The sequence below is a fragment of the Zerene cesonia genome, chromosome 16 (genome assembly GCF_012273895.1).
Source record: "Zerene cesonia ecotype Mississippi chromosome 16, Zerene_cesonia_1.1, whole genome shotgun sequence".
Taxonomy (NCBI): domain Eukaryota; kingdom Metazoa; phylum Arthropoda; class Insecta; order Lepidoptera; family Pieridae; genus Zerene; species Zerene cesonia.
Window position 1 is genome coordinate 231,870 of NC_052117.1, and position 25,955 is coordinate 257,824.

At 33.7% G+C, this 25,955-nt stretch overlaps 1 protein-coding gene across 1 annotated transcript; it reads right to left on the reverse strand.

Annotated features, from left to right (window-relative positions):
• Window positions 1–15,126, reverse strand: LOC119833118 (bromodomain-containing protein DDB_G0280777-like). The gene is made up of 6 exons (XM_038357004.1): window positions 14,992–15,126; window positions 13,965–14,109; window positions 12,644–12,720; window positions 2,287–2,409; window positions 1,199–1,546; window positions 1–1,061 (listed from the first exon to the last, which is right to left on the reverse strand). The coding sequence occupies exons 1-6, from the start codon at window positions 15,001–15,003 to the stop codon at window positions 369–371; spliced, it is 1,398 nt and encodes a 465-aa protein (XP_038212932.1). The 5' UTR covers window positions 15,004–15,126; the 3' UTR covers window positions 1–368.
• Between the last annotated feature and the right edge of the window lie 10,829 nt (window positions 15,127–25,955).

Below are 25,955 nucleotides of genomic sequence, written 5' to 3' on the forward strand. Positions count from 1 at the left end.
TTTCTTAAATTAAAATATTGTATTTATATAACTAAACTATTTACACGAAACAATGCGAAGTTAATTTGCGAATATATTTTCTTACTTAATGGATTTGGATCAAACTCATTTTGTATCGTAGAATTATTTTTTACAATTCTCTTCATTCGCTACAATAATATAGTAAATATAACGTAAATATAGGCGTTGAATAAAAAAATCAAATTAGATTTTACAATTAAACCTATTATTTGGTTTTGTTTTAGAAACATGTAGTACCTTAGAGGTTTTAGCACTGATATTAGACACAACGCATAGTTAAAGTAAATAACAAATCTTTCAATTAAACGTAACGATTACAATAATAAATAAATAACGTCAATCAATTTTCAATGTTGGTACTGTCCAAAGATAGAATGGGCGAATTTGCCGAAGTATTGCACTGGCGGGAATGTTGGTAGCGCACCTTGACCTGAGTAATCTGCATTTTGTGCTGGAGCTTGGGGCTGAGCTGCTTGAGATTGCGCTAGCTGCTTGAAATAAACCTGCTTCGCATTCTTTTGTTTAAGGGGCTGTTGCACCTGTTGTATTTGTGCTACTTCCTGAACTTTGGACTCCGAGAGATACTGCTGGTACTGGGGTTGCTCGTACTGTTGTGGAATCTGATATTGAGGCAATAGTTGTGGCTGAGCTTGATATTGCTGAGGCTGGTATTGGATCTGTTGTTGTAGATACTGTTGGGCTGGCTGCGCTTCTTGGTACTGTTGGATTGGTTGCGCTTGCTGGTACTGTTCGATGGGCTGGGCTTGCTCGAACTGTTGGATAGGCTGGGCCTGCTGATACTGTTGGATTTGTTGTGGTTGTTTGTACTGCTGAGTGGGCTGAGTTTGACGGTATTGTGGTTGAGCTTGAATAGCTTGGCTGCTGTATGGTTGGTGTTGAAGTGTGTATTTTATGAGCTGTAGAGGTTGAGATTGGTATTGCGCAGGTTGCTGGCTTCCTGGTTTGTGTGATTGTTCTTCAATTTGGTTTTTAGAATAGGAGGCGTAACTTACAGCTCCCTGAGGCTGTGCGGAATAGGTCTGGAAAATAATTGAATGAATTAATTGGTATGATATTTCATTGTAATAAAAATTATATTGTAACTGGACAATTGAAATTAAATCAATTAGAACTATATAAGTATCGATAAAAATCAATTAAAACCATTTATAAGTACCTGTGGATTTTGAGTTACAATTTGAAGAGGGTTCTTTATCTGCTGTACAGCTTGATATTGAACTTTCTCTGGTTCCTTCACGTAAATCGGTGATTGGTTAATCGGCTGTTCCTGGACATATCCCAATTGGTTATCTTGATACAGCGGTTGACCTTGATTGTACGCTATCTGCGGCTGCTGGCTAGCTATTGGCTGAGGAAAATTCGCTGGTAATTGATAAACTTGAGGTTGATAATTGGCGTCAAAGTTTTGCTTGGGTATCGATTGTTGGATCGAGTTCGGTTGTATAGAGTGTTCAGCGTATGCCAGTTGAGACGGAACGGGTTGCGAAACTTCGTAAGTTGGAAACTGGAAACAAATAACTGAATTAATCATACGTTGAGATGTATACGTTGTATGTACTATGCGGTCCATGTATCGTCGAAGACTTAGACTTTATACAATCCATACGAATGTTGTTTAACCAAAACACATTTGTAGGGAAATGTGTAAGAATTTCTTTACTTGATAACTCCGTCGGTTTAAGTGGAAGTTGTTGTCATTTGGTCAAATTTTAGAAATTAGAATGGCTCAACCCCAGCTTCACCTGTGGTTCATTTGTAGCCTATGTCACTCAATAGACAAGCAAGTCTCTAATGATGACAGTATTTATGAAATCGGTTTTGGACTTTTGAGTTTACAGATAAGCGAAACGGAACATATCTGTGTAAATGGAAGCTGTAAAACCATTCTCTACTACTTAGCCCCCTATTAGTTTAGGAGCGTTATCTTGCAAGGCAACCGAAAGCTAAGACTTAATATGTTGACAGTTTGCAGGGTTGAAAGACGGTTATGTAAAGACTAGCTGTTGCCCGCAGCTTCGCTCGCGCGGTTTCAGCAGTTTTTCAGGGTACAAACTTTAATCCCCTATTTTATCCCCCTGGAAGTAGAATTTATCAAAATCCTTTCTTAGCGTATACCTGCGTCATAACAACTATCTGCATGCCAAATTTCCCGATCCGTCCAATGATTTGGGCTGAGCGTTGACAGACCACTATGTCAGTCAATTACCCATGAGTTATATACTCGTATATTTAGACTATGCTTACCCTGGGCTGATAGACAGAAACAGGCGAGTATAGTTGGTTAGCTATAGCATTTTGGAACGGAGGCCCCTGGGCTAACACGTCGGATATCTTGGCTATTTGGGGCACAGGTGTTGCGTAGATTTGCTGAAAGAAACAAAGTATGTTATATATTTTGCTCTTAAAAAATAAATTTAAGTTTTAAAATACGGCCTTATCTTTTGGCCATGCTTTTTTCTATAAATAATTTGTTACCTTTATTTACATCTAATCTAATATATAAAATTCTCGTGTCACAGTTTTCGTTGCCATACTCCTCAGAAACGGCTTGACCGATTTTGATGAAATTTTTTGTGCATATCGGATAGGTCTGAGAATCGGCCAACATCTATTTTTCATACACCTAAATGATAAGAGCAAGGCAGAACAACGTTTGCCGGGTGCAGCTAGTCTAATATATAAAATTCTCGTGTCACAGTTTTCGTTGCCATACTCCTCTGAAACGGCTTGACCGATTTTGATGAAATTTTTTGTGCTTATCCGGTATCTATGAGAATCGGCCAACATCTATTTTTCATACACCTAAATGATAAGATTAAGGCAGAACAGCGTTTGCCGGGTGCAGCTAATATACTAATAATATAAAGCTGAAGAGTTCTTTAGTTTGTTTGAACGCGCTAGTATCGGATGTTATTGGAGCAATTACAAAAATTCTATCACCATTGGATATATACATGATCTCTGAATGTTATAGGCAATATATCCTCCACAGACGAAGCCGGACGGACTGCAGCGTACTAAGATTCAATACGAAATGAATAATTCAAGCATTATTTTTCAAATATCATCGGAATTAGATAAACAAAGAGTAACTAAGCCATGTCCCCACCCACCCTGTGAGGAATTAGACTCCCCTTAATCCTCCCTTTCAACACCCGCTGTCGATAAGCCGATTAGTGTCACAATTATGAAAGATAGCAAACCTAAAGGGAAATGCTTCTTGAAATTTGCGATGGAATAAAGCTTTTAGTGAGAAAAAATTCTATTCTTGACCATCGGTATGGATACTTTGATAGGGTTTTCAGACTCTTAAGCGTGATTATAGATATGATATTTGGATTGAAATATTTTTAGAATTACGATTTCAGTTTTCATAAAGCAGTTTTGAGTGAATGGTTTTATACAAAATTGAAGGTGATACAAAAACAGTGTTAATACATATTTTTTATCGTTAATTAGCTTTGTGCATAATATTGTATTCCTTACATATTTCATAAGCATTAAATTATGTATTTTTAATCTCATATAAACTGAAGAAAAACTAGTTTAAAGAAGTTCGTCAAAATAGTAGCCTACTGACTGAGTAAAATATAAAAGCAATACAGAAAATAGAAGAAAACTAAAATCCCCATAATAATCAATATACGTGTACATACCGTACACGAAGTCGCTTAACGAGCACATTAGACTCCAAAAGCTCTCAACTATGGAGTAACATTCAGGAATTACAACTCGGTTTCAGTTCGGTAAATGTGGGACCCATATACACAACCTTGTATCATCTTTGCCTTTACACTATTAACTCGGAAGATCGTCTGACCAGTCTTAAATAAATATAAAAAACACTTGTAGATGCCAAGGAAATACGACTTGTGGATAATACTGAAAACAAACGATGGTTCCCGCGGTTTTACTCGCGTAGTACTCGAATGAAAAGTAGCCTGTGTGCTCATGACCATAATCTAACTCTGTAACAAATTTCATATAAATCCGATCAGTTGTTTTCGAAAAACATCTATACAGTCATACAACATTCTTCAAACTTTCCGACGATTTAAAAAACTTTAGGATAATAAGTAAAACTTCGGTTAGAAGTTAATAAGACAATGGATTCGTCTCGAGTCATCTATATATTATTTATTTATCGTTTGAATAACCTAAATGTGTTATATTTTTTATTTTCTCTTTATGTACGTTCCACTTTAATAAATATGTATAGATTTTGTATTGAGTATATTTTAGGGTTTAAATAGGTACTCAAAAATTTTCGCTTGATATCGTAACAATTTTATTAACCAAGTTTTTGTAATGTAAACGTTAAATGCATACTCCAATTATGGTAGTAGTTAGTAATCACACAAATTACAGATAACTTAAAATGATTCTATAATCAATTTGCAAGGAAATTTAAGTTATCAGTTTAGCTTTTAAACATATATTTTTATATACCTAAGAGTGACGCAAGTCACAAGAGAGCGTATTTAAAAATTCATCGCTCATCTGAGAAAAAGAGAATTTTAATTTAAAAGTAGTTAAAACTGGAGAAGTGACGACGATTCGAGAACTGCAACCATTGTCTGAATAACGTCCATCCTCAGAGCTGCCACTCGCAGAATCACATAAAATATTCGTTCATTCAAAAAGTCTTCGGTTCGGTTTTTAATGTTTTTTTGCAATGATTTTAAAAACGTTCGATAAATTAATCTTATTATATTGGATACACGTATTGTGAAAAATTAAAATGTTTATTGGCAGAATTTACATGTCATAGAACATTACATTTTGTCTCAAAATGCCGCTTTCACGTTTCGAGCGGTGTTGATATGAATAATGTGCAAAATAATTTCCAAATGTTCATAGGCGGTTGTGGCGCTTACCATCAGGCGACGCACTAGTTTCATTGCTCATGATGACATAAAATAGGTGAGTAAGCACTGAGCCACCATTTCTGGTGATTAATAAAAAAAAGAATAATGCATCCACTGAAAATCAGCGTTATTACACTGTTATGGCACATATATATTCAAGTATCTAGATAAGTGACCTCTATTGTTTTCTTTCTTTATTTCTTTAACACAACTCGTTATGCTACAGCATTTAGAAGTCAATATTGCCTGCAAGATCTGCAACCATGACAATTTATGGCTAAGCACGAACTGGGAGCTTTTCAATGAATAAATTCATGATGACAATAATGAAACGAAGGATACCCCTCCGCGGTTTTTTGGGAACGTCGAACGAATAAAGAATTGGTACATTAATCATTTATTCTATGAACCCAAGCATATGTTGGGATAGACCTATAATAAATGCATTGATTTTATATGGTGTCACTTTAGTGTTTTTAAAATATATACAACTGAGTTTACACGCGTTAAATTCGGAGATGCTTAATGGATGTTATCTACTATATAAAAATAAGTCGGGTTTTTCTTCCTGACGCTATAACTCCAGAACGCACGAACCGATTTCCACGGTTTTGCATTCGTTGGAAAGGTCTCGGGCTCCGTAAGGTTTATAGCATAGAAAATTCAGGAAAAAAATTCAACGGAAAAACGGGAAAATTTTTCACATACAGCCATCTGGTGGCGAAACGGAGTTCGGCGGGTTTGCTAGTTGTACATATAAACCTTCCTCTTTAATCACTTTATCTAATAAAAAAAAACTCCATCAGAATCTGTTGGGTAATTTTAAAGATCTAAGCATATACGCACAGCAGAGGGCGGTAAGCGACTTTATTTTATACTACGTAGTGATATAGAAAATTTAAAATTAAAATCATACAAATTTTGTTCTATCTTATTCTAATTTTTGCTATCGTTTTGTGTTTTCCATATAATTTGTGCCAGATGTTTCTCTCTCCATGGTTTTCTCTTAAAATCAGCGTCGCAGTAACACGATATTTATTGGAACTGGAACCATTTTTGGAGGACAATACACCACTCATTCTGTCGTATCATGTGATTCTGTTTGTGTACCATTTAGTATATTTGTGTTTATGTCGTGAATTGTACTTGAATATATTATATTATCTATGCCTATAAATAACAAAACGGGAAATTTTATGGCAGTTCTTTAACTTTTAGAACTTTACTTTTAATCTGTGGATAGCAGGGCAATAATAATTCTATATTTGACATGTAAAAATTTCATGTCAAGTAATAATAATAATGCAAAATCTAATCTTATATATACAATTCTCGTGTCACAATGTTAGTCTCTATACTCCTGCGAAACGGCTGGACCGATTCCTCTGAAATTTGGTAAGCATATTGGGTAGGTCTGAGAATCGGCTAACATTTATTTTTCATACCACTAAACGATAAGAGTAAGGCAGAACAGCGTTTGCCGGGTGCAGCTAGTAATTTATAACACTGAATCGTGTGACCGTGATTATGAAACAGGTTTTGTGATGCCTTTGTGACAAAAACAATGTGTAATGCTTTCTCAGTACAGTGTACCACAAAAGTGCATACCTAGATTGCGTCATGTCTATACTAGAGTTAAATTTCTAAATGTTTGTATGTTTGTAACGTTTTCACGCCAAAGTCACTGGTGCGTTTTAAAAAATTCTATCACGTTAGAAAGCTGCAGCTTCACTGATTGACATAGGTTTTATATTTTTCCACTAAGTATGTTATATATTCGCCTTGAAGGAAATTCTATAAACTTCCACAGATAATCAAAACAGCAAAACAAGAACGCAATAACAGAAGTTTCGAGATAATATAAGGCTGAAAGACATTTATTTGGTAATTTAATTAAAACATTTAGCTGTAAAGCGAGATGAGACGAGACAATGTATCATTGTTAATAACATGCCAGTTCGCGATCCTCTTTACTTGCGTTTAATTCAATTTAAACACGTGATTTTCTGTGAATAATTGTCGGCCGACTGGTTGTGCGATTTGTTTGTGAAACGTATGGAAACTTTATGGTTTTTGCTTACAAGAAATTAAATTATCCGCTTCACTACATAGTTTAAAACAAAGACGTTCTACGTCTGTCCCTATGTCCCTATGTATGCTTAAATTAATTAGATTTTGATGCGGTTTTTTTTTTATAGATACAGTGATTCGAATAAAAAGTTTAGGTACAATAAAATCATTTAAACTACTACGAATTTTACGCGTGCGAAGCAGCGAGCAAAGGCTAGTTTAATGTAGAGCTGAACGACAGTTGACAATATAAAAGTATACAACAGTGCTTTCTATTTTGAGAGCAAAGGTTCTATACGTTAGCGAACAAATTAAATATTGGTAGGCGTTATATATTATAAGACATTTGTATTTCGAAGGATTTCGCATTTTTCCGGTATAATATTGCCTCTTACGGATTATAAAAATAATTATTGCTCTTTTTGCAATATATATATATATATATATATATATATATATATATATATATATATATATATATATATATATATATATATATATATATATATATATATATATATATATATATATATATATATATATATATATAATTTTTAGCTATAACCTCAGAACTTACGATAGGATGAAACAACTTTGATATTTATTTATTTGAAAGCTGGCGATCCAATAAATATTTGGTAACCAATTAACACGCCTTCCCCTTCCTTCTGCCTTCAAATTGTCTGAACTAGACCAAATTTAAATGGGACCAGATAACAGAAAATAACCTTATTAAGTCGGTTGAAAACTCGATCATTTACTCAAATTTCTAAGCCTGTACAAACTAAATTACATAAGCACCATAATCCTTTATACATTTTAACGGAAAGAAATAAACAAGTGAAAGAATAATGACTTTTAATGAATAGTCGATACAAATAAGATTACGACGAGACTGAACCAAAAAACGTGCTCCGGAACCAATTAAATTACATAAGTAAAACCTTTTACTCGCAGAAAGTACTGAGATTAATGCCCCTTCTACCGTATTTCGTTGTTATTGTATTAACGTTAAAAGAAACTAAGTAAAAAAGATTCTTAAACCGTCGTAGTTATCTTATTTCGTGTATCTTTCAGCGCGTGGGTACGCTCGCATAGTAATGGAAAATACAGTATCGGGGTAATAACCTTATAGTTCCTGTTCTGTGTGTTTGGAAATTATAATTTCGATGACATAATATACTATCTAAAAACGCGTACTTGGTGCGGTTTGTGACAATTAATATGGGCTGATGATGATTAAGATAAAGATCATGACATAGACGTTCTATTCATAATTTAAATAAGTTCTTATTCAGTATTTTAAGTTAAAATAATTCATGAACATAATTAAGCTTACGCAAGCACAATATGTCGAAGCAATAACTCTTTTTCTGGTCAGTTTAAAAGGATTTATTTACGTAACAGGGTCATAATATTTCGGGTTTCACAAAAGAGCATATTATTCTGGTGTGGCGCTTTTACTTTGTTTATTAACACTAACGACACAAATTGAAAGCACGGAATGGCTTGAATTCGATAAATAACGCTGCCACTGTCGGCAGTTTTACTGGATTTTTTAATTAAGTCATTGATTTTTGGCAGTTGATTGTGAATGTTATTAATTGCCGATTTTCAACTCTCGGACTAACTATGGGATTAATTTTTAAAGCGCGTTTTATTTCTTTCTTAAATTGCGTTAGTGTGTTATGCTAAAAATGCATACAATATTAGCATACGTACGTGTTACATTCATATGTGTTATATTATATTTCTGCACAAGTTTTCAAAATCTAAACAACTTAGTACGTTAGAAAAAGATAACAAATTACGAAATCTATAAAATAGATACAAATTAAAATGGGATTATTTCAGATACTTCAAATCTTGCGTTACTTGAAATTGACTTTCCTTACTAAACTATCGGACTGTATCAATGATGTCTAATCCATTAAAAACCTTAGAATTTCCGCAATCAATGGGAACAAATGATTACAGTTGTCATTAGGAAATTGTCGCTAAAGAACTGATTCATTGTACGTAGCGTGAGATCAGATCACGAGTCTCAGGTTTGTTCCGGGTATAAAGAGATATAATTCCTGACAAAAACGTAGCTTACTAGTGCCGCAAAAGTGTGAGTAAGGATGGTTGGTGGATGGAAGAGGTGGATTGCATTTCCGTCTTGTTCTTAAATAAGTTTCCACCTGCAGCTTCGCCCGCATTGCTAAATAGGAAATTCATCATTCATTCATTGAAACTCTCCTTATCTTAAGTAGGTTGAAAATCGCGCTCGTCAAAGAAGACCGACCGAAAAAACAATATAATACTAGCAAGAAATAGATTTAAAAACGTTTATTATAAGTACATCTCAGCGGTCTTTTAATCTGCAATAAATATACGAGAAGATATTGTCGGATGGACAGACCGACTTTGTGTCGCATCTATTATATTAGTGATATTTCGTCTGCTTGGGATATTGAGTAGAGACTTGAGTTTAATTCCTGTGCAACAAAAAAAGACAGAAAATACTTTTCCGAAAGTTAAATTGGCGTATATATAAAATGAAACTGCATTAAAAATTAACGAATATAAAACTATTAATGCCGGTTGACCTAGTAATCCAATCGTTTAAAAATAATTGAACATAAAATATAAAATGAAATTTCACTTGAATTTTCAGCTATTGGGTGTTGGAACTTTTTAATGTAATAAATACGAGAGTGTGGAATGTGCATGTACACCTTTTTTTTTAATTTTTACTTGATAATATTTGTAATTCAAATATTGTATTTAGCGTGAAGCTGTGCGTCGCATATTTGTATGCAAATTTGTAACTAACGCGTATTTAACTTCCCTCTTTTAAATAAAGATATTATTTTTATTACATTTCTTTTTTCCGTACTCGAGTACCACCAGAATGACATGCAGGCAGGCTTTCGAGTATTAATGAGGTGTCATTATTTCATTATTATTATGACTTCAGTTCCTTTACCAACCTCAGAGACATCTTCCAGCCCTAACCACTGAACCGATATGCATGAAATTTGGTACAGAACGTAGTTAGTTAGTTTAAAACCCGAGAAAGGATATAGGACAGATATTATCGCGAAATTACCAGGGGACCAGGAATTAAGCAGGATTTTGCGTAAATATAATATAGACAAACATAAATAGTTCTATAAAATTTAACTAGGGGGCGCGTCAGTGCACATAAAGTTTAGTTGTCACTTGTTTTTCTTGCTGTATCATTATAATAAAAGCATTTTTCACAACCATCGCTTCATTGTATAAAGCCCATACTCGAATACAGGGAAATACTTCTGTACCTTTGGCAGCGCGGGCGAAGTTAGTAAGTAAAACTATTATATCGAGTTTCAGTAAGTAGGTCACATAACACGCAATGTACGATTATACGGCGTGCTCAGTAGCCGCAGAACTTGTTGCTTTGCCTTATTGGAGCTGCGATGAATATGTAAAGCTTGCGTAAATTCCGATAAGGGCGGGAACGGGAAAGTGAATATTGTATGAGTTGCGTGGATGTAGATTCGACTGGATGTCGCTCAAATATACTAATGCTATAAAGCTGAAGAGTTTGTTTGCAAGATTGATTGAACTATTCTCAGGAACTAACGTAGCTAATTGAAAAATTATGAGTAAATGATTCTTGATGAAAGATTCAACTAAATTGTCTCATTAACGCTTTAGCAGCGTAACGAAATATTTAAGCCTGGCGATCGTCATCAGTATTGTCTCCGTTTCTTGATACTTGTACAAAGTTTGTATTGAACGTGTTCATTGATAGTGGGTCAAAATCGAGTCTAAAAGACTCGGTTACTACTCTCTGTCTCTGTGTATAGCGGAGATGCAATGAGAAATGTTGCAAAAGTAGAAAAACTTCTTTTGAGAGCACACGAAATGGGTCAGCCAGTTAATAATAATAATTTCAACATAGCGTCTTAATCATATCTAGAAATAATTTGTATACACTGTTTGGTTGATTTTTTTTTTGTTTTTGTGTTGATATAAGAAGGTAAGAAAGTATAAAAATATTTAGTGTAATAAATCATTAAACTGCAGAAAAGAATATTGTTTTTAATAATGTACATAGAACTCTTTGAAACTAACGTATTTACAGAAATGCTGTTTATATTTGCTATATGAAATCAACATTGCCTGTGCGTTTTGCGCATAATTATATCCTAGAAAGTGACACGGTATAAGGAAACTAGTGATATCCAGTTTTTAATAATCAATATACACCAAATGCGAGTCATGATCTCATTAATGACAGAGAGTGAAGGCATTTATTTTAATTATTATCATCACGATAATTCTGTCAAAGTTGAAATTCATTTAAATTAATACGGAAAAAGCATTCGTTAAATCTCAGTGAGTTCACCAATTTATCGTTTACATCTTGGATTATATTTTTACGATTCCTTGCTAAATGCTATCTTTTCTTACACCACCAATCTAGTCTAGGTTACCTTGTACGTCAATCCGTCAGTCGGCTAGTGATGTAATATCTCTAACGAATTATGCAATGTTTTACGTATCAAGTATTTTCCCAGAGTTTTTCATTTTCTAGAAGTTCCTGTTTATATATTTTAGTATTTTTTGATGAGATTTAAAAAATTTTCAACTTTCATCAAAATCTGAACGATTTTATATGAGTATTTGTTTTTAAAGTTTAGAGTTAAAGGGTGTGAAGAAATGGTAGATTCTATAATATGACTAGCTGTTCGCCGCGTCTTCGTTTGTGGTACATATATAGCCGATATAGGTGATTTTTTTGAAATCGGTCCATCAGTTTTTGTGTGAAAAAACGACAAAATACAATTCAAACACAAACAAAAAGAAAGAAGAACTTATAATATTATAGTAAAGATATACATATAGGTAGCCGTAAAAGACAAACTGTATTAAATAATGAGTGTTAAACAAATAAAAATATGTTTTATTTTTATCCTGTGTTGGAAGTATCGTGATCAGAATGAAAAAGAAATGGAATTTTTATGTCGGGTTCGGCCCACGGTATTGGGACACACAAATTTAATTTACGAGAAGTGATCCAATTTGTTTTGAGATTATGAGATTGTCTAGATTTGTGCTCGAAATGTCGTTTATTTTATTTATAAATACGCTCCACGGTAAAGGATGACAAATGATATATATAAATATAAAACAACATTATTTATTTAAGTTAACAACTGCTTGTAAGCCATAAAATGTATTACATAACCTTTATAATCAATGTTTATAAATAAATGATTAGTTTGGAGTTAACCCGTAAACACGTATTTCTTATATTAACTTTAATGAAGCTTCTAGAAGAAGATTAATTGAAGTATAATGTTAGCGAGCCGGTGGTAACTAATTTCTATCTTCACTAATATAATTGTATGTTTGTAACGTTTTCACGCTAAACTGCTGAGCCGATTCCAAACATTCTTTCACCATTTAAAAGCTGCTATGTCACTGAGTTGTGGCTATATACCAAGGGTGGATAGTAAACAGCTAGTATATAATATGGCGATACGAAAACATTGCTAAAAGTTTCTTGTATTTTTAATATATTATAACAAAATCGTGTGGAACAACTGGTATCAGACACCTCTAATCATATATATATGGTATTGAAGCCATGAGCTTCAATACCATATATATATATAGAGAAATATTACCTGTGAAGGCGACTTCTCCTGTAGTGTTTGCTTGTTGTCGTCAGCGTATTCAACCCCAGCTGCAATCGATGGTGTCACTGAAACGTATTATTGTGTTTATTTATTTTTCATTAAAATATAGTAAAATGGAGAATATATAGGACGAGCATTGGTGGTAAATAAATCGAGTCTTCGGATCACTAATTGTTGTTTAAGACCTTTTGTTATGTTTGTATGTAGACGTGTATATATTGTTTATTTATTAAATATTCTTTCACCTATTTTAGAGAGATGGCGCATTTTTAATACTTTCATATTAAAATGTGGATTTATCCATTTATCGACCTTACCGTATTTGCAATTGTAACACTTTTTGTTTGGCGCTGGTTGCTTGGAAATTGCTATCGACCAAAAAACCCTGTGCATTGTATGTCTTGTTTTTGTCAAGAATTTGTAAGTGTGTATCAAACAATATATGCATTTGTCGATTTACGTTTTATACCTTTAATTGTAGTTGGCCACAGTCATTTATCGCATTTCGCTCGCCGTAACATTCTAGATTATTTCAAACATATTGTTAATGTTTTATTGGATGCATGTGATATTAATACAATATGTATTCAGTAAGTGAATGCTCTATAGTTCAATTAGGGTTTTATTACCGTTGGTAAATGGTAAAACTATGTAATGATGATTCAAGACTACTACTAAAAGAAGTCTATTTGAATAAATTAATGTTTGACTTCGAGAATTAATTTTAAAGAAATTATCGGAGAAAGTCCGATAAATTATGTTACATGAAATAAATAAACTGCAAAGTAAATAAATTGTTATTTATGTTACTATAAAAGATACCTATAATTACCTTCCGTATATATAAATTACATAATATAAACACTTAAGACTAAGCCAAGCTAAGCTTAGATGACGTAATCAGTATACAGGTAGGCCAACTCAAAAATACAAATTAAATAAATTACATAATGGCTATTTACAGAAAAAACTAAACCACCTTCAAATTGTCAGAACTAGACCTAATTTTCACTGGAAATAAAAGGCATCAGTTTTCAAATAAAAACCATAAAAAACGGTTCACTCAGTAAAAAATTATGATGCAACAAACCCAATTAAATACAGTCAAATTGATAACCATAACATAACCATCTCCTACAATATCGAGTTTTATAGCATTGAAATTTAAAATATCTACTAACTTCCTCCTATTTTGAAGTCGGTTGAAAATAGCACGTGTTCAGATTTACGGTTACGGGTACGGTCCAACCGCCTCAGTACCCAAGAACTTAAGAATAATAGAAGAATGATAAAGGAAATGTCTTCTTACCTGTTGGCAAAAGCGGTGTTCTCTTTTCAATACCGTTGTTGCCGTGGTACTCCCTGTTCTCTGTTCTTTCGGAATCCGTCTTTTGTTTACTTCTTGTGTTTGTCACTTTTGTGGCATGACTAGCCGCTACGAGCAGCAGTATTAACTGAAATAAATTGATGATTAACCGAATATGAAATTAAGGGAGCAATAGACGTCTGTGGGCACTGCGAGATATCACAACATTTGGAAGGTAATATCAGTGGTATTCCCTTCCAAATGTTGTGATACACGAATACACGTATTTAGTTGTAGGAAATAATCCCTGGAAATTACGAACTTAATTTTATATATGTTCATAAGTGAAAAACTGACTAGTTTAAGTATAATAATACATTAAAATCGTTGTATGTCCTTATCTACGAGCGTATTTGACAATGTCAGTTTACGAAATTAGACCCTTTAATGAATACATCATTGAATTAGAGTTTAATTAGTCTCTATTTGAACAGGTGATAAGCATTAGCAATTCAAAACGACAGTTAACACGGGTAAAACGTAGTTTGAGGTGAAATTGCACATAATAATCGGCGATCAGGAAACCCATCCCCTGTCGATTGTAAGATAAACATTGGTTACACAACTCATATGTGGGCAGGACATACGGAGTAGCTCAAACACGTATAACATAGTATTTCCTCGTTTAATCCCATGGGAGTTTATCAACATTCTTCTTATAAATAGAACCAAATATCACATAGTATCTTCTTTTTATTTTATTTGGAAATTAAGACGATTTTAAAACCCGTTTTACCATAACTTTATTTTAACGAATGTTTTAAACATTTTTATCGTACTTTGAAAACCTTTAAAAAATACTTATATGAAAGCCTCTGCTTTCTTAACCTCTGCTACGGAGTTACGATGCGCAACTGTTTTATGCTCCACAGGCCTATCTATCCGTTTTAATTAAAAGCTCTACAAAAACTTCGAGCTGAGCCGGGTCTATTATCGCTATATCTACTTATCTGTTTGCACTGTCACTAACCATAGACCTCATGATCACTGCACTGGGCAACCGAATACTTTCTACTGAGACGCCGGCGTGTGTAACTACTCTTATATGGATAAAAGCATTTCGGTAGGCGTGGAAACTCGTTGTGATGGTTTAGCGTGGTACTGGGTGAATGATTCAAGGATTCGTTGATTAGAAAACGTATGAAAAAATGTCACGTTCGCTGAAAATGTGCGAACGCTTGATAAAATAAAAGATTAGTTTAAAAAAGGTTATATAAATCGATCTATTTCAAACTTTTGTCGAAAGCCGACATATTTTGAAAAATATAAAAAAATATATTTTAAATTATTTATCCAAAATTATAAAAAACACTAACAATTATTATTATAAGACTCATTACTCGATACTATCAGCTATGTATCTTAGCACTTGTATTGTACGATTCTAGCTCAGATAGTATGAGATAATTTAGCCAAATTCATGGACTTAACGAAAAACAATTCAACTTTCTTGTGATACTTGAAATATTGTCGTCAGTATTCAAAGCTCTTTATAAACTTGGCAATATTCTGCGTTATAAGCATATGTTCAGGTTGATTTGTTTACCTTTAAAGGAAATTGCTTTTCCACGTTCGTCCTTGACCTTTTCACAAGATTTATAAGTATGACCTTTGTGGAGTTAATTTTCTCTTGACAAAGGTATATTAAATGAGATAGACGCTCGTCCCGTCTCCGCCTGGATATCGATATTCCTGTTTTATCCCAAGGGAGCATTTAATCGTGATAAAAGGTATCCTATCACCCAAGTCATATCCTATCTGTAAACCAAATTTTATTAAAATCCGTTCAGTAGTTCCAGCGTGATTGACGGACAAATCCAAACAAACTTTCACATTAATAGTGTGATAGGGTAGATAGTGTATATAAATATGCGTAGAAATAATAGTATTAGCATATGCATAACTCTCGTCTCTACTTTATTTGGATATCAACGGAGTCATCTTTATCCTTTTGAAGTGAAAATATTGACAGCTTGTGAAATATGCCTCTACACACTTACCTATAATAGTGGTAGAGATTTTACCCTGAGTATTAGAAAGTTCTCGTAATCTTACACCTTCCTCACTTTAGCGAATATAAAATTAATAAGTCAGGTATTATTTTCTTAAAACTAACATTATTAGGGATTACGCTTCGGTAGTATCAATTTGTAGCAGTAAAGCTGTTTTTAGTTCTATTATAGTTAGCTTGAATGCAGACTCTGGGCTATTACAACTTTTTCGTTATTGCTTTAGAAAGTAAAAAAGATCGTTTTCTGCATTAAAAATATATTTTTAGATTGTACTATTATACATAAAATATTACAGAATAGAAAAAAATCTCTCCATTTGGTGACTTTAAGTATGTTTTCAGTAAGCATTGCATAAGTATATTTGTTTAATTACTTGGAGAATAAATTAAGGAAAATACGTAATATTTCTTATCGTTTCTTTTTTCTGAAAATAATCAAAAATTAATTCAGCAGTTTGGCGTAATTTACATGTAAAATATACATACATTTTACGGAAGTGAAGTGGGATATTTTAAGACTTCGTTTTCCATCTCTGGCATAACATTTATTGTAAGTTACTAATTGATTGTTCCATCTCAAATAGCTGACTTCAATGAAAATTCGTTCAGCAGATGATATATTTAAATTAGTGGTTATTGGAATATGTTTTAAAATTAAATCAAAAACCTATACATGCTATACAGAGAGTAAAGTTTGATTTAATAAACTGATATTCTTTAAAACTAACACTGTAATATTTTTATCCATACCGATTGCATTGGAATAATAAACTTAATGTCAGCAAGTGACAATTGGCCCAAATGCCAATAAATCTCGTCTGATATGACCTGAATACACCTACATAGATTTTATTTGTTGTCTCGATGGTGCAGTGGTAAAGACGTATCTTTGAATTATCGTTTTGTAGCAGTATCTTGTGAAATAATGCATGAATGTTCTAAAAATAGTTTAAGTTAATAGTTTAAGTTTTCTTTTATAATCAGCACTATACATAAACATCTGCAGAAGTAGGGCCGGGTCATATCAGGATATACTCCATATCTTTCTTTCTTCTTTCTTTCTAGGCGAGCTAAGACAACAACAGCAGATGAAGGCATCGTATAAATGACTGTCTCCTGTCTACATAGCCAGTAGAGAGTTGTAATATTCATTAATGTAGGAAATTGCATCTGATAAGTCTTTTTAATACATTTTTTTATGGCAGAGCAAGCAAAGGAGCAGGTGGGCCACCTGATGTTAAGTGGTCACCACCGCCCATAAATACAACACTACAGGTGTTACAAGTGCTTTGCCCGGCTTTCAGGGACATATACGCTCTTTTCTTGAAGGCCCCAATGTCGTAATTGTACGTAACATTTCTTTTCGATTGTCCTTATTTATGTTGTAATAAATGAATTCGGAAGTAACTCTGTCTATTGGGTTATCACTAATGAATCGACTAATATCCATACTAATATTATACATAAGAAAGGGTTTGATTGTCCTTCAGTCGAAAAGTTGTTATGATTAGCAATACCGCCGGCTCACACTACAGCCCGAGCTTCATCACCAATTCCGCGCGCTCTTACTGCGCTCAATGCTCTCCTGAAGGATAACCCAGAATGTGATCTGTTTGCAATAGATGGGGATCTTTGTTATTGGCATGTCTGAGCTTCTGCGAAAGCTACAACTAATCAAATTTCTTTATTTTATATTGTTACTTGTATCTGAATGTCATTAATTGTAATTATGTAATGTATTTAATAGTAATTGTGTCATATATATTATTTATAAATTTAACGAGATGTTATATAATGTAAAAATTGATAATTAATGTTATTGGTGTAGAACCGTTTTAATTATTATAAATAAATAAATAAATGATTTTTTGTAGGGTTATGAGGCCAAAGAGTGTATATCACTCTCAGCTTTTTACTGCATTTATATTTCATCATTGTATCATTATCATCATCCCATATATTATGTTCCACTGCAGGGACTTGGGCCTCCTGTGAGGGTTCACAGACTTTAATCTACCACGTATTTTTATAAAATACTAAAAATTTATGAAACGTATATAGGCAGGGCTCCATCCTTAAGGTGTTTTTGAATAAAACCTTAAAAGGCATGAAACAGGATTAAAACAATTTTCCGAACTACCGGTTAATATTTCTTGCTAAACCATTGACGTTTTCAAATCTCCGTGCCCCAACTGGACATGGTAATTCACAAATGTCCTAAATATCATGCAATTATAGCGCAATTACAACGTTTGTCAACATGTTCAGACTTCTAATTGTCAGCTGGTTGAGCAACCATATGGAATGGAGCTATGAATATATGAGGTTGCATTTTTAGAACGAAAAAAGGTCCTAGGACCGTTAGGTAGTGTGTATTTAAAATGTTTCGCAACAAATTAAATGTAGATTAAAAGATTAAATTTCGTAATTATATTTTTTAATAAAACTTATTTATTAAATAGATAAATTTTTTATTTTTCATGTGGAAGTCACGCTTCGGCAAGAATTGGGCTAGCTCGCACCGGGGAAGTACCACACCTCCACTGAAGATAGCATGTATGTTTGGTGAGTGGGGGAGTCGGAGGCTCGTTTCTTCCTCACCCTTCTCAGTACATTTCTTCTTTTCACTTATCAAGTCTTTTCTTTTTCGTTTGCTTTTTAAAAGCAGACAATGCCAAATGTCCAAAGGCGGCGGTGGTCGCTTACCATCAGACGAACCACCAGCTCAGTTGCCCGCTTATGACATAAAAAGCTTAATTAATAAAACCATGTAAAAATAACATAATTAAAAAGATAAAAAGTGGTACATTTCACATGGCACCCAGATTATTTAGTTGATATAAAATAACGACATTAATTACGCAATTATTCTTGCGTGTACATGCCAGTGTAGAGACTCAAATGTCCGTAACAAGCTTTTTCCCACAGGCGTTAATTAATTTTAATTCTATTCTTGCTGATGATATGCGAAAGTGATTATTTGTCATTCTTTAACATCACGACGAAGTGATTGTATGATATGATTTTCGTGTGGTGTTAGGAGACTATAATGGGATATAGGGCGACCGCTTGGAAGAACTTAATTAAATATAACTACAATAAATTGTATAAAAATTCCATAAACTATAAATTTATAAACATACTATTCACATACAATTCTTCTATAGACAGTAGTCTTAAACCTTCATTAAAATATCCCTAGCGTGTGGGCGCTTCGCATCGTTACGGAAAGGGTATTTGTAAATTTCCAATATCGTAAAAATGAGCTGTAAAAGTGCTATGTACAGGGAAACTAATTAAATACAAGTCACGCCGTGTTATAAAGCTAGTATAATACACACAAAGACATAATCAAAAATAATAAAAACAAATGTAATAAGCATTACATACGCTAATGTAACCGTCCAATCGCTAAAATAAGATCAACTTTCACTGCACATATCGGCTAAACAGGTGGCAATGCCCATTATGTCAGCATCGAAACCAGCGCAAACGCATCCGGTTTCCTGTGAACTTTGCTTTATGAATCATTCGTGATACGTAATTAAAATGGGGTGCGGTAACAGGGGCATGAAGAGTTTCATACACTTCACATCTAAAGATTTTTTTTCTCATATCCTTCCTACTATAATATTATAAATGCGAAAGTTTGTACGGATGTGTGTGTGTTTGTTGCTAATTCTCGCAAGAACTACTGAACCGATTGCAATGAAATTTGGTACGTAGACAGCTGGACAACTGGAATAACATATAGGCAACTTTTTATCCCGATATTCCTACGGGATACGGACTTACGCGCATACATATAGGCATATGGAAAGTGCTACCACGTTGATAGCAGGCCTTACGCCGTTTGAATGCCGACTTTACATTGGAAAGGGATTAAGAAAGGAGGAAATAATAAAAGGAGCTAAGAAAAAATATAGAGCCCTTCGGCAACCCCCCCACCCAACGAAACACAGTAACATGCTACTATATCACGCACGTGTACTTCCCTGGTGCGAGCTTACAGAATTCGTGCCGAAGCGTGCTTGACTTTTTTAGAGCTTCAGTATTTGTTTTTGACACAATTCCTAAATCCCGCAATTGATTTCAACTTGACAATACATCATAACTTCCCATTGGGATTTGGCAATAAAGTAGATACGTTGAATATCGTCTCTTTCATTGGAGGAGTATCACCCACATGGATAACGTTTTCAGAGAATTATATTATCATCTATTAGTTATTTTATAACACACGGCGAGTATAGTATATGCAATGTTACATCGCATAGAGACGTTTAAGACAACAGGAGGGCAGATAATGCTGGAGCGAATAACGTTTTGTAATGAACACATTATTGCTTTGCGTTTGAATTTGCACCAGTTAAACGTACAGAAAGACCAGCGCACATATCAATAGCCAAATATACTGCAAAATTAAACAAGCTACCAAACATGGCCATTAAGTTTGATTATATTTGGGCAGACTGAAACGATATATGATTGATATATCGGTATCGCTTGTGATAAATATCTATCAATCATTTGTTAAACCAATTAAAAACGATATTGCGATGTCGTTAATGAAATTAATAATGAAAAAGATGGTAATCTGTGTGATGACTATCTATCTTACTTTAATTACGTTCAGTTATTATCAAATATCATATCTTGATGCAATAAGGTATGATATTTGATATGTATTTCAACATCATTTGATTTTCGTAGACAAAATTAAGGTTTATGTTTCCTAATTTACAAGAAGAAGATACGAGAAGTATGTATGAAAAAAATACACATTCTAAATGACTGTCGTCTTCCTTCGCAACTATATATATAACTATTCTTTAAAATGCTTTGTGTGTATAATACACAATTTACAATTTTATGCAATTATTCTACTATATAATACGACGACAACAGTCATCACTACATAGTATGAAACAAAGTTGCTTTCCCTGTCCTATGTCCTTATGTTAAATCTTTAAAACTACCCAACGTTTTTTTAAAAAATAGAGGAACGTTTATATGCATAATAACATCTATTAAACTACTCCGAATAAACACGTGCGAAACCGCGGGCAAATGCTAGAATCATATAGTTTTTAGTAATAATAATAATACAATATATTGTTAAATATTTAGGTTATATAGGTTAGAGACGCTTAGTTAATAATTACAGTTATAAAATTAAAGTTTAAAGCACAATTTAAATTTAAAATAACACTTAAAACGTAGTAACATGTTTTTCCTTAAAGGGTTAACGCTTAATGTAGCGCAGTTAAACGCCGTGTACTTAAAATATTTCGCTTTTCATTAAATTTTACCCAACAGGTCGTAAAAATAAAATTTTAATATGGCATCACCGCTCCGGGAATGTAGATAATAAAACAGCCAAGTTTTTAGACGTTGCCAGCTAATTCTATATAATTGCAGCGTGTACTCTGGGAGGTGCGTACATATAACAGTAATTTGGGGCTAGGGTTGCTATTTTTGGAATGGCTTTTGATTGGGGAAATTGGTATATTAAATGTATGTGATGTTGGTATGTGTAATGTATAAAACAATTTATATTATGAAGCATAAAAGTTGAGTTTGATTTCTTAAAATCCCAATTAATAGTGGGAATAACTACGAGCTCAACAACAATCTAATGAACGTGTTTAAGCTATGAATAAATGAATTTGAATTTATTTTGAGCTTTTCCTTGTTTTTTAAAATTTAAATTCTTCTACTTAATATTATGTGGACATCACTTTAATACCAGCCTTTCATAAATAAATAAAAGTTTCTCACAGATTTTCATAGTTGGATGTTTTCCAAGATTTAGAGGTGAATAAATTAATAATTCAAAATTTTACTTGGCTCCATAAAATTGCAAGGCCACTAGGGTCTTCTATGTAAAAATGGATTTAAAGACATTTTAGTTCTCTACACTAATATAATAAAGAGGAAACTTTTGTATTTCTGTAAGTTTTTTTACGTTTTCTCACAAAAACCACTTTTAACCAAAAAATTTTCACCATTAAAAAGCTACAATTTCATTGAGTGACATAGGCTGTATATGCACTACGAGCGAAGCCAGAGCAGAAAGCTAGTTATTTATAAAACCTAAGTGTATTTATATAAAATGATATAAAACATAAGTGCATTCATTTTCCACTCTGTCAAGTAACGCTTTTAAGAATCCCCGCTCCAAATTTCCTCTCTTAAAAAAACCCTGTCCCCATCTTCTCCTCTAAATGTCCTCTCATTGCGTATACACATGACAAATTTTTATTTTAACTGATAAAATAATATGGAAAGATATAGTTATTTTGATGTAATATTTAGAATTAATATTGTATTGCTCTTTGTGGTCGAGTTTGGTGAATGAAGACAGCACAAAAAACTTTCAAAGTTGGCGACTAAAGATCGTCGTTAGGGAAATAACTATTTGGTGAAAGATATTAATTAATTGTCACACGGAACGCTGATCTCTTATATATTTTTGCCAACCCTAACATATAGCCCAGGGTAGACTTTATCGTTCATAAAATTATAACAGAGGCGTATGACTCAGCGTTTATTATGACAGGAAGCTTATTTGTCTCCGAATTAGGCCAATTTCCCCGAAGTGTCTACTTGTTATATCTAAATAAGGACATGAGACTGTCAATTACTTTTCAGTTGATGTTACCCTTGCTGAAGACATACATTTTATATGAAGGCGAAAGATATAATAAAATATACTTGTATTATTTTCCGTATATCTCTATCACTACATAATATAAAACAAAGACGCTTTCTCTGTCTTATGTCCCTATTTTTTTTTTTTTTTTTTATTTCATAGCGGGCAGCTGAGCTGGTGGTTCGCCTGATGGTAAGCGATCACCACCGCCCATAAACATTCGCAAAGGTAGTACCTCTGTGAATGCGCTGCCCGCTTTTATGGGGTAAGGGAAAAGGAAAGGATTGACGACTGGAAAGAAGGAATGGACTAGGACGGGTGAGGAAAAGGAAACGGGCCTCCGGCTCCCCCACTCACCGTACGAAACACAGTGGCATGCCACTATTTCACGCCGGTTTTCTGTGGGGGTGTGGTACTTCCCCGGTGCGAGCTGGCCCAATTCGTGCCGAAGCGTGCTCGACTCCCACAATAAAAATACACATCCACAATAAAATGTATGCTTTTATCTTTTTTTACGGATTTTGATGTATTTTATAGATAGAGTGATTCAAGAGGAAGGTTTATATGCATAACATCATTTCTTAAACTTCTCCAAATTTAACCTGTGCCAAGCCACGGGCAAAAGCTAGTCTTTATACAAAAGAGAGACGGTAGTTAAACGATGTATAGTTAAACAAATTTTATGTTGTGATTTTTGTTTCTTAGACCCGTCTCGTTGTAGAAGAAAAATCGATTTATGAATACTCTGTATATCGCCGCTTTCGGTTCTGAGTGTTCTCGTCACATTTTATGATGATATCGTAAACACACATATCGGAGAGTCCATTTATCGAAATAGGATATAGGTAATAGCCCATAGCTCTCTTGTATATAACCTATTGGTTATATAGGTACATGACTTACAAGGTACTTGACCTGGCTGTGCCCGAGATAAATAAATTCAAGCAGGATTTTGACATCCTCCTTCTTATTTAGTTATTTAGATCCACATATTACTACTTACTACATCATCACAAGCTCACAAATTCGCAAACTTAATCTTTACAAATATGTATAACATCACGTTACAATATATAGCATACATATATATATATAGAATGCGCTGCCCGCCTTTAAGGGATAAGGCATGAGGAAAGGATTGATGACTGGAAAGAAGGAATGGACTGGGAAGGGCTAGGAGAAGGAAATAGGCTCTGGCTCCCCCTTTCACCGTACGAAAAACAATAGCAAGCTATTATTTCATGCCGGTTTTCTGTAGGGTTGTGTATAATTATAGTATTACCATTTATATGTCTCACTGGTTTAACTTTTTACCTACCTCCCTTTAAGTATTTTTGTTGTTCACTTTTTCAGTTGGTTGCCTGGAAGAGATCACTTGTAAGTGATAAGGCCGCCTTCTGTGCTGTATGTTTTAGCGTAAGTTTTATTGTATTCATTTCTGCTGCATTGACAGCACAATAAAGTGTTTAAAATAAAATAGAATAAATCCCCGGTGCGCGCTGGCACAATTCGTGCATCCGAAGCATGCTCGAACAGATATAGTTCGATTGGTCAGTTTGTTAAAAAATCATAAAATTCACCATATCAATAAAAGGTTAGCATCAGGTGACGCAGCGTCTCTGCCTCCCCTAATTCGCTTAAAGTTCAGATCGCGTAGAAAATTATTTTCAAAAGCAATAGGCGAGTTCGGAAAACATGTTGTGAGAGCGTTGGGTCCGTTAATATTTTATACGTAACGAAACATCGTCTCAACAAATTCCCCTGCGTGTCTTGCATAAATCATTGCACTTAGATGTTTGAAAGAAATGTTAAATGGCTACTGGGATATTATAGAATTGTTTGTGCATTTCGAGCTTCAGGAAATTGAGTTCAATTAAGAGAACGCTTGGTTGATTTTGTTATATTATAGCTGTATAGTTTCTGGCTGTTTTATTGGTAAATGTTATGCTTCAAAAATCAAGTAATAAGGAGAGACTGTTTTGTTTTATAGGTGGGATGGATAATGTTAAAGACAGTTAACCATTATTAAAAATTGATGTTTAAAAAGATGCATTTTGTGTTAACATTATAACATCGAATAACACCGTGAGGAAACCGGAGGTATATCGAAGAATCAAAGTTCAAAGGAGGACCCTGCAGTGGGAACTAATATATGGGCAGATGATTATGATGATGATGCATATATACTTAACTAGACGCTCGTCCCGGCTCCGCCCGGATAACAACATCCCTGTTTTATCCCAAGGGAGCCTTCAATCGCAATAAAAAGTATCCTATCACCCAAATCAGCTCATACCCTGTCTGTATACTAAATTTCATTAAAATCCGTTCAGTATTGTCAGCGTGATATAAGTGTGATTTGTCCACGTAAAGCTCTGGATTTAAACGAAAAATATAAGAATACAACATTAATTTAAAAACAAACAATATCACCATGCAAACATATATAATTTATTGTTCAAAACTAATTTAAAACTCTTAAAACATGCAAAAAACAAAAGCGTACATTCTGGATCTGAACATGCACTTAATGTATGTAAATTCTGTAACTCGATTCAGATATTTCTTTCGCATGTTTTTAAAGAGACAAGTTTCCTTCTGTTGGGATTATTTTGCTTCAATTTAACTAGTTAAGTGAATAAAGCATTGCTTTGGACATAAGCGGAGTGATTAGCGAGATATACATGACAGTGTGAGTGACAGTGAGATTATTCAGATTGTATAGTCGTCCCATTCGCTATAGGTATGGGTTTTCTACAAAGAAAATCATCATTTTATGAACAACTAGCTGCGCCCCGCGGTTTCGCCCTAGTTAGTCTGTAGAAATATCGAGATAAAAAGTAGCCTTACTGTGATTCCAGTTGTCCAGCCATCTATGTGCCAAATTAAATTGCAATCGGTTCAGTAGTTTTTGCGTGAAAGAGCAACAAACACACACACATCCTTACAAACTTTCGTATATAATATTAGTAGGATAGGAAGTAGGATAGTAGGATAAAAAATCATCAATATGGAATTAAAGAAAGTAGTAGTAAGTAAGTAGTAGGTAGTTAACAAATAATTCTCTAGCTAATTCAACATCACACAATTTAACAAAGAATATACTTTGGGAACTAGATAAATGATACGTATCCTTACATGCATACATACATATAATAAAGGGGCAATATTTTAGTAGTAGTGAAGATCGTTCCATACCCTTACAAATACTATGATGCCAGTGTTTTAAAAATCTTAAAGCTTCAACAATTCGAATTCAGTAGTGCGT

What these genes read in the sequence shown, in the direction of transcription:
- LOC119833118 (XM_038357004.1), bottom strand. An exon ending in AACACCGCTTTTGCCAACAG is followed by an intron (nt 12,721 to 13,964) that starts GTAAGAAGACAT and finishes AATACGTTTCAG; the next exon opens with TGACACCATCGATTGCAGCT. An exon ending in TTTCTGTCTATCAGCCCAGG is followed by an intron (nt 1,547 to 2,286) that starts GTAAGCATAGTC and finishes ATTTGTTTCCAG; the next exon opens with TTTCCAACTTACGAAGTTTC.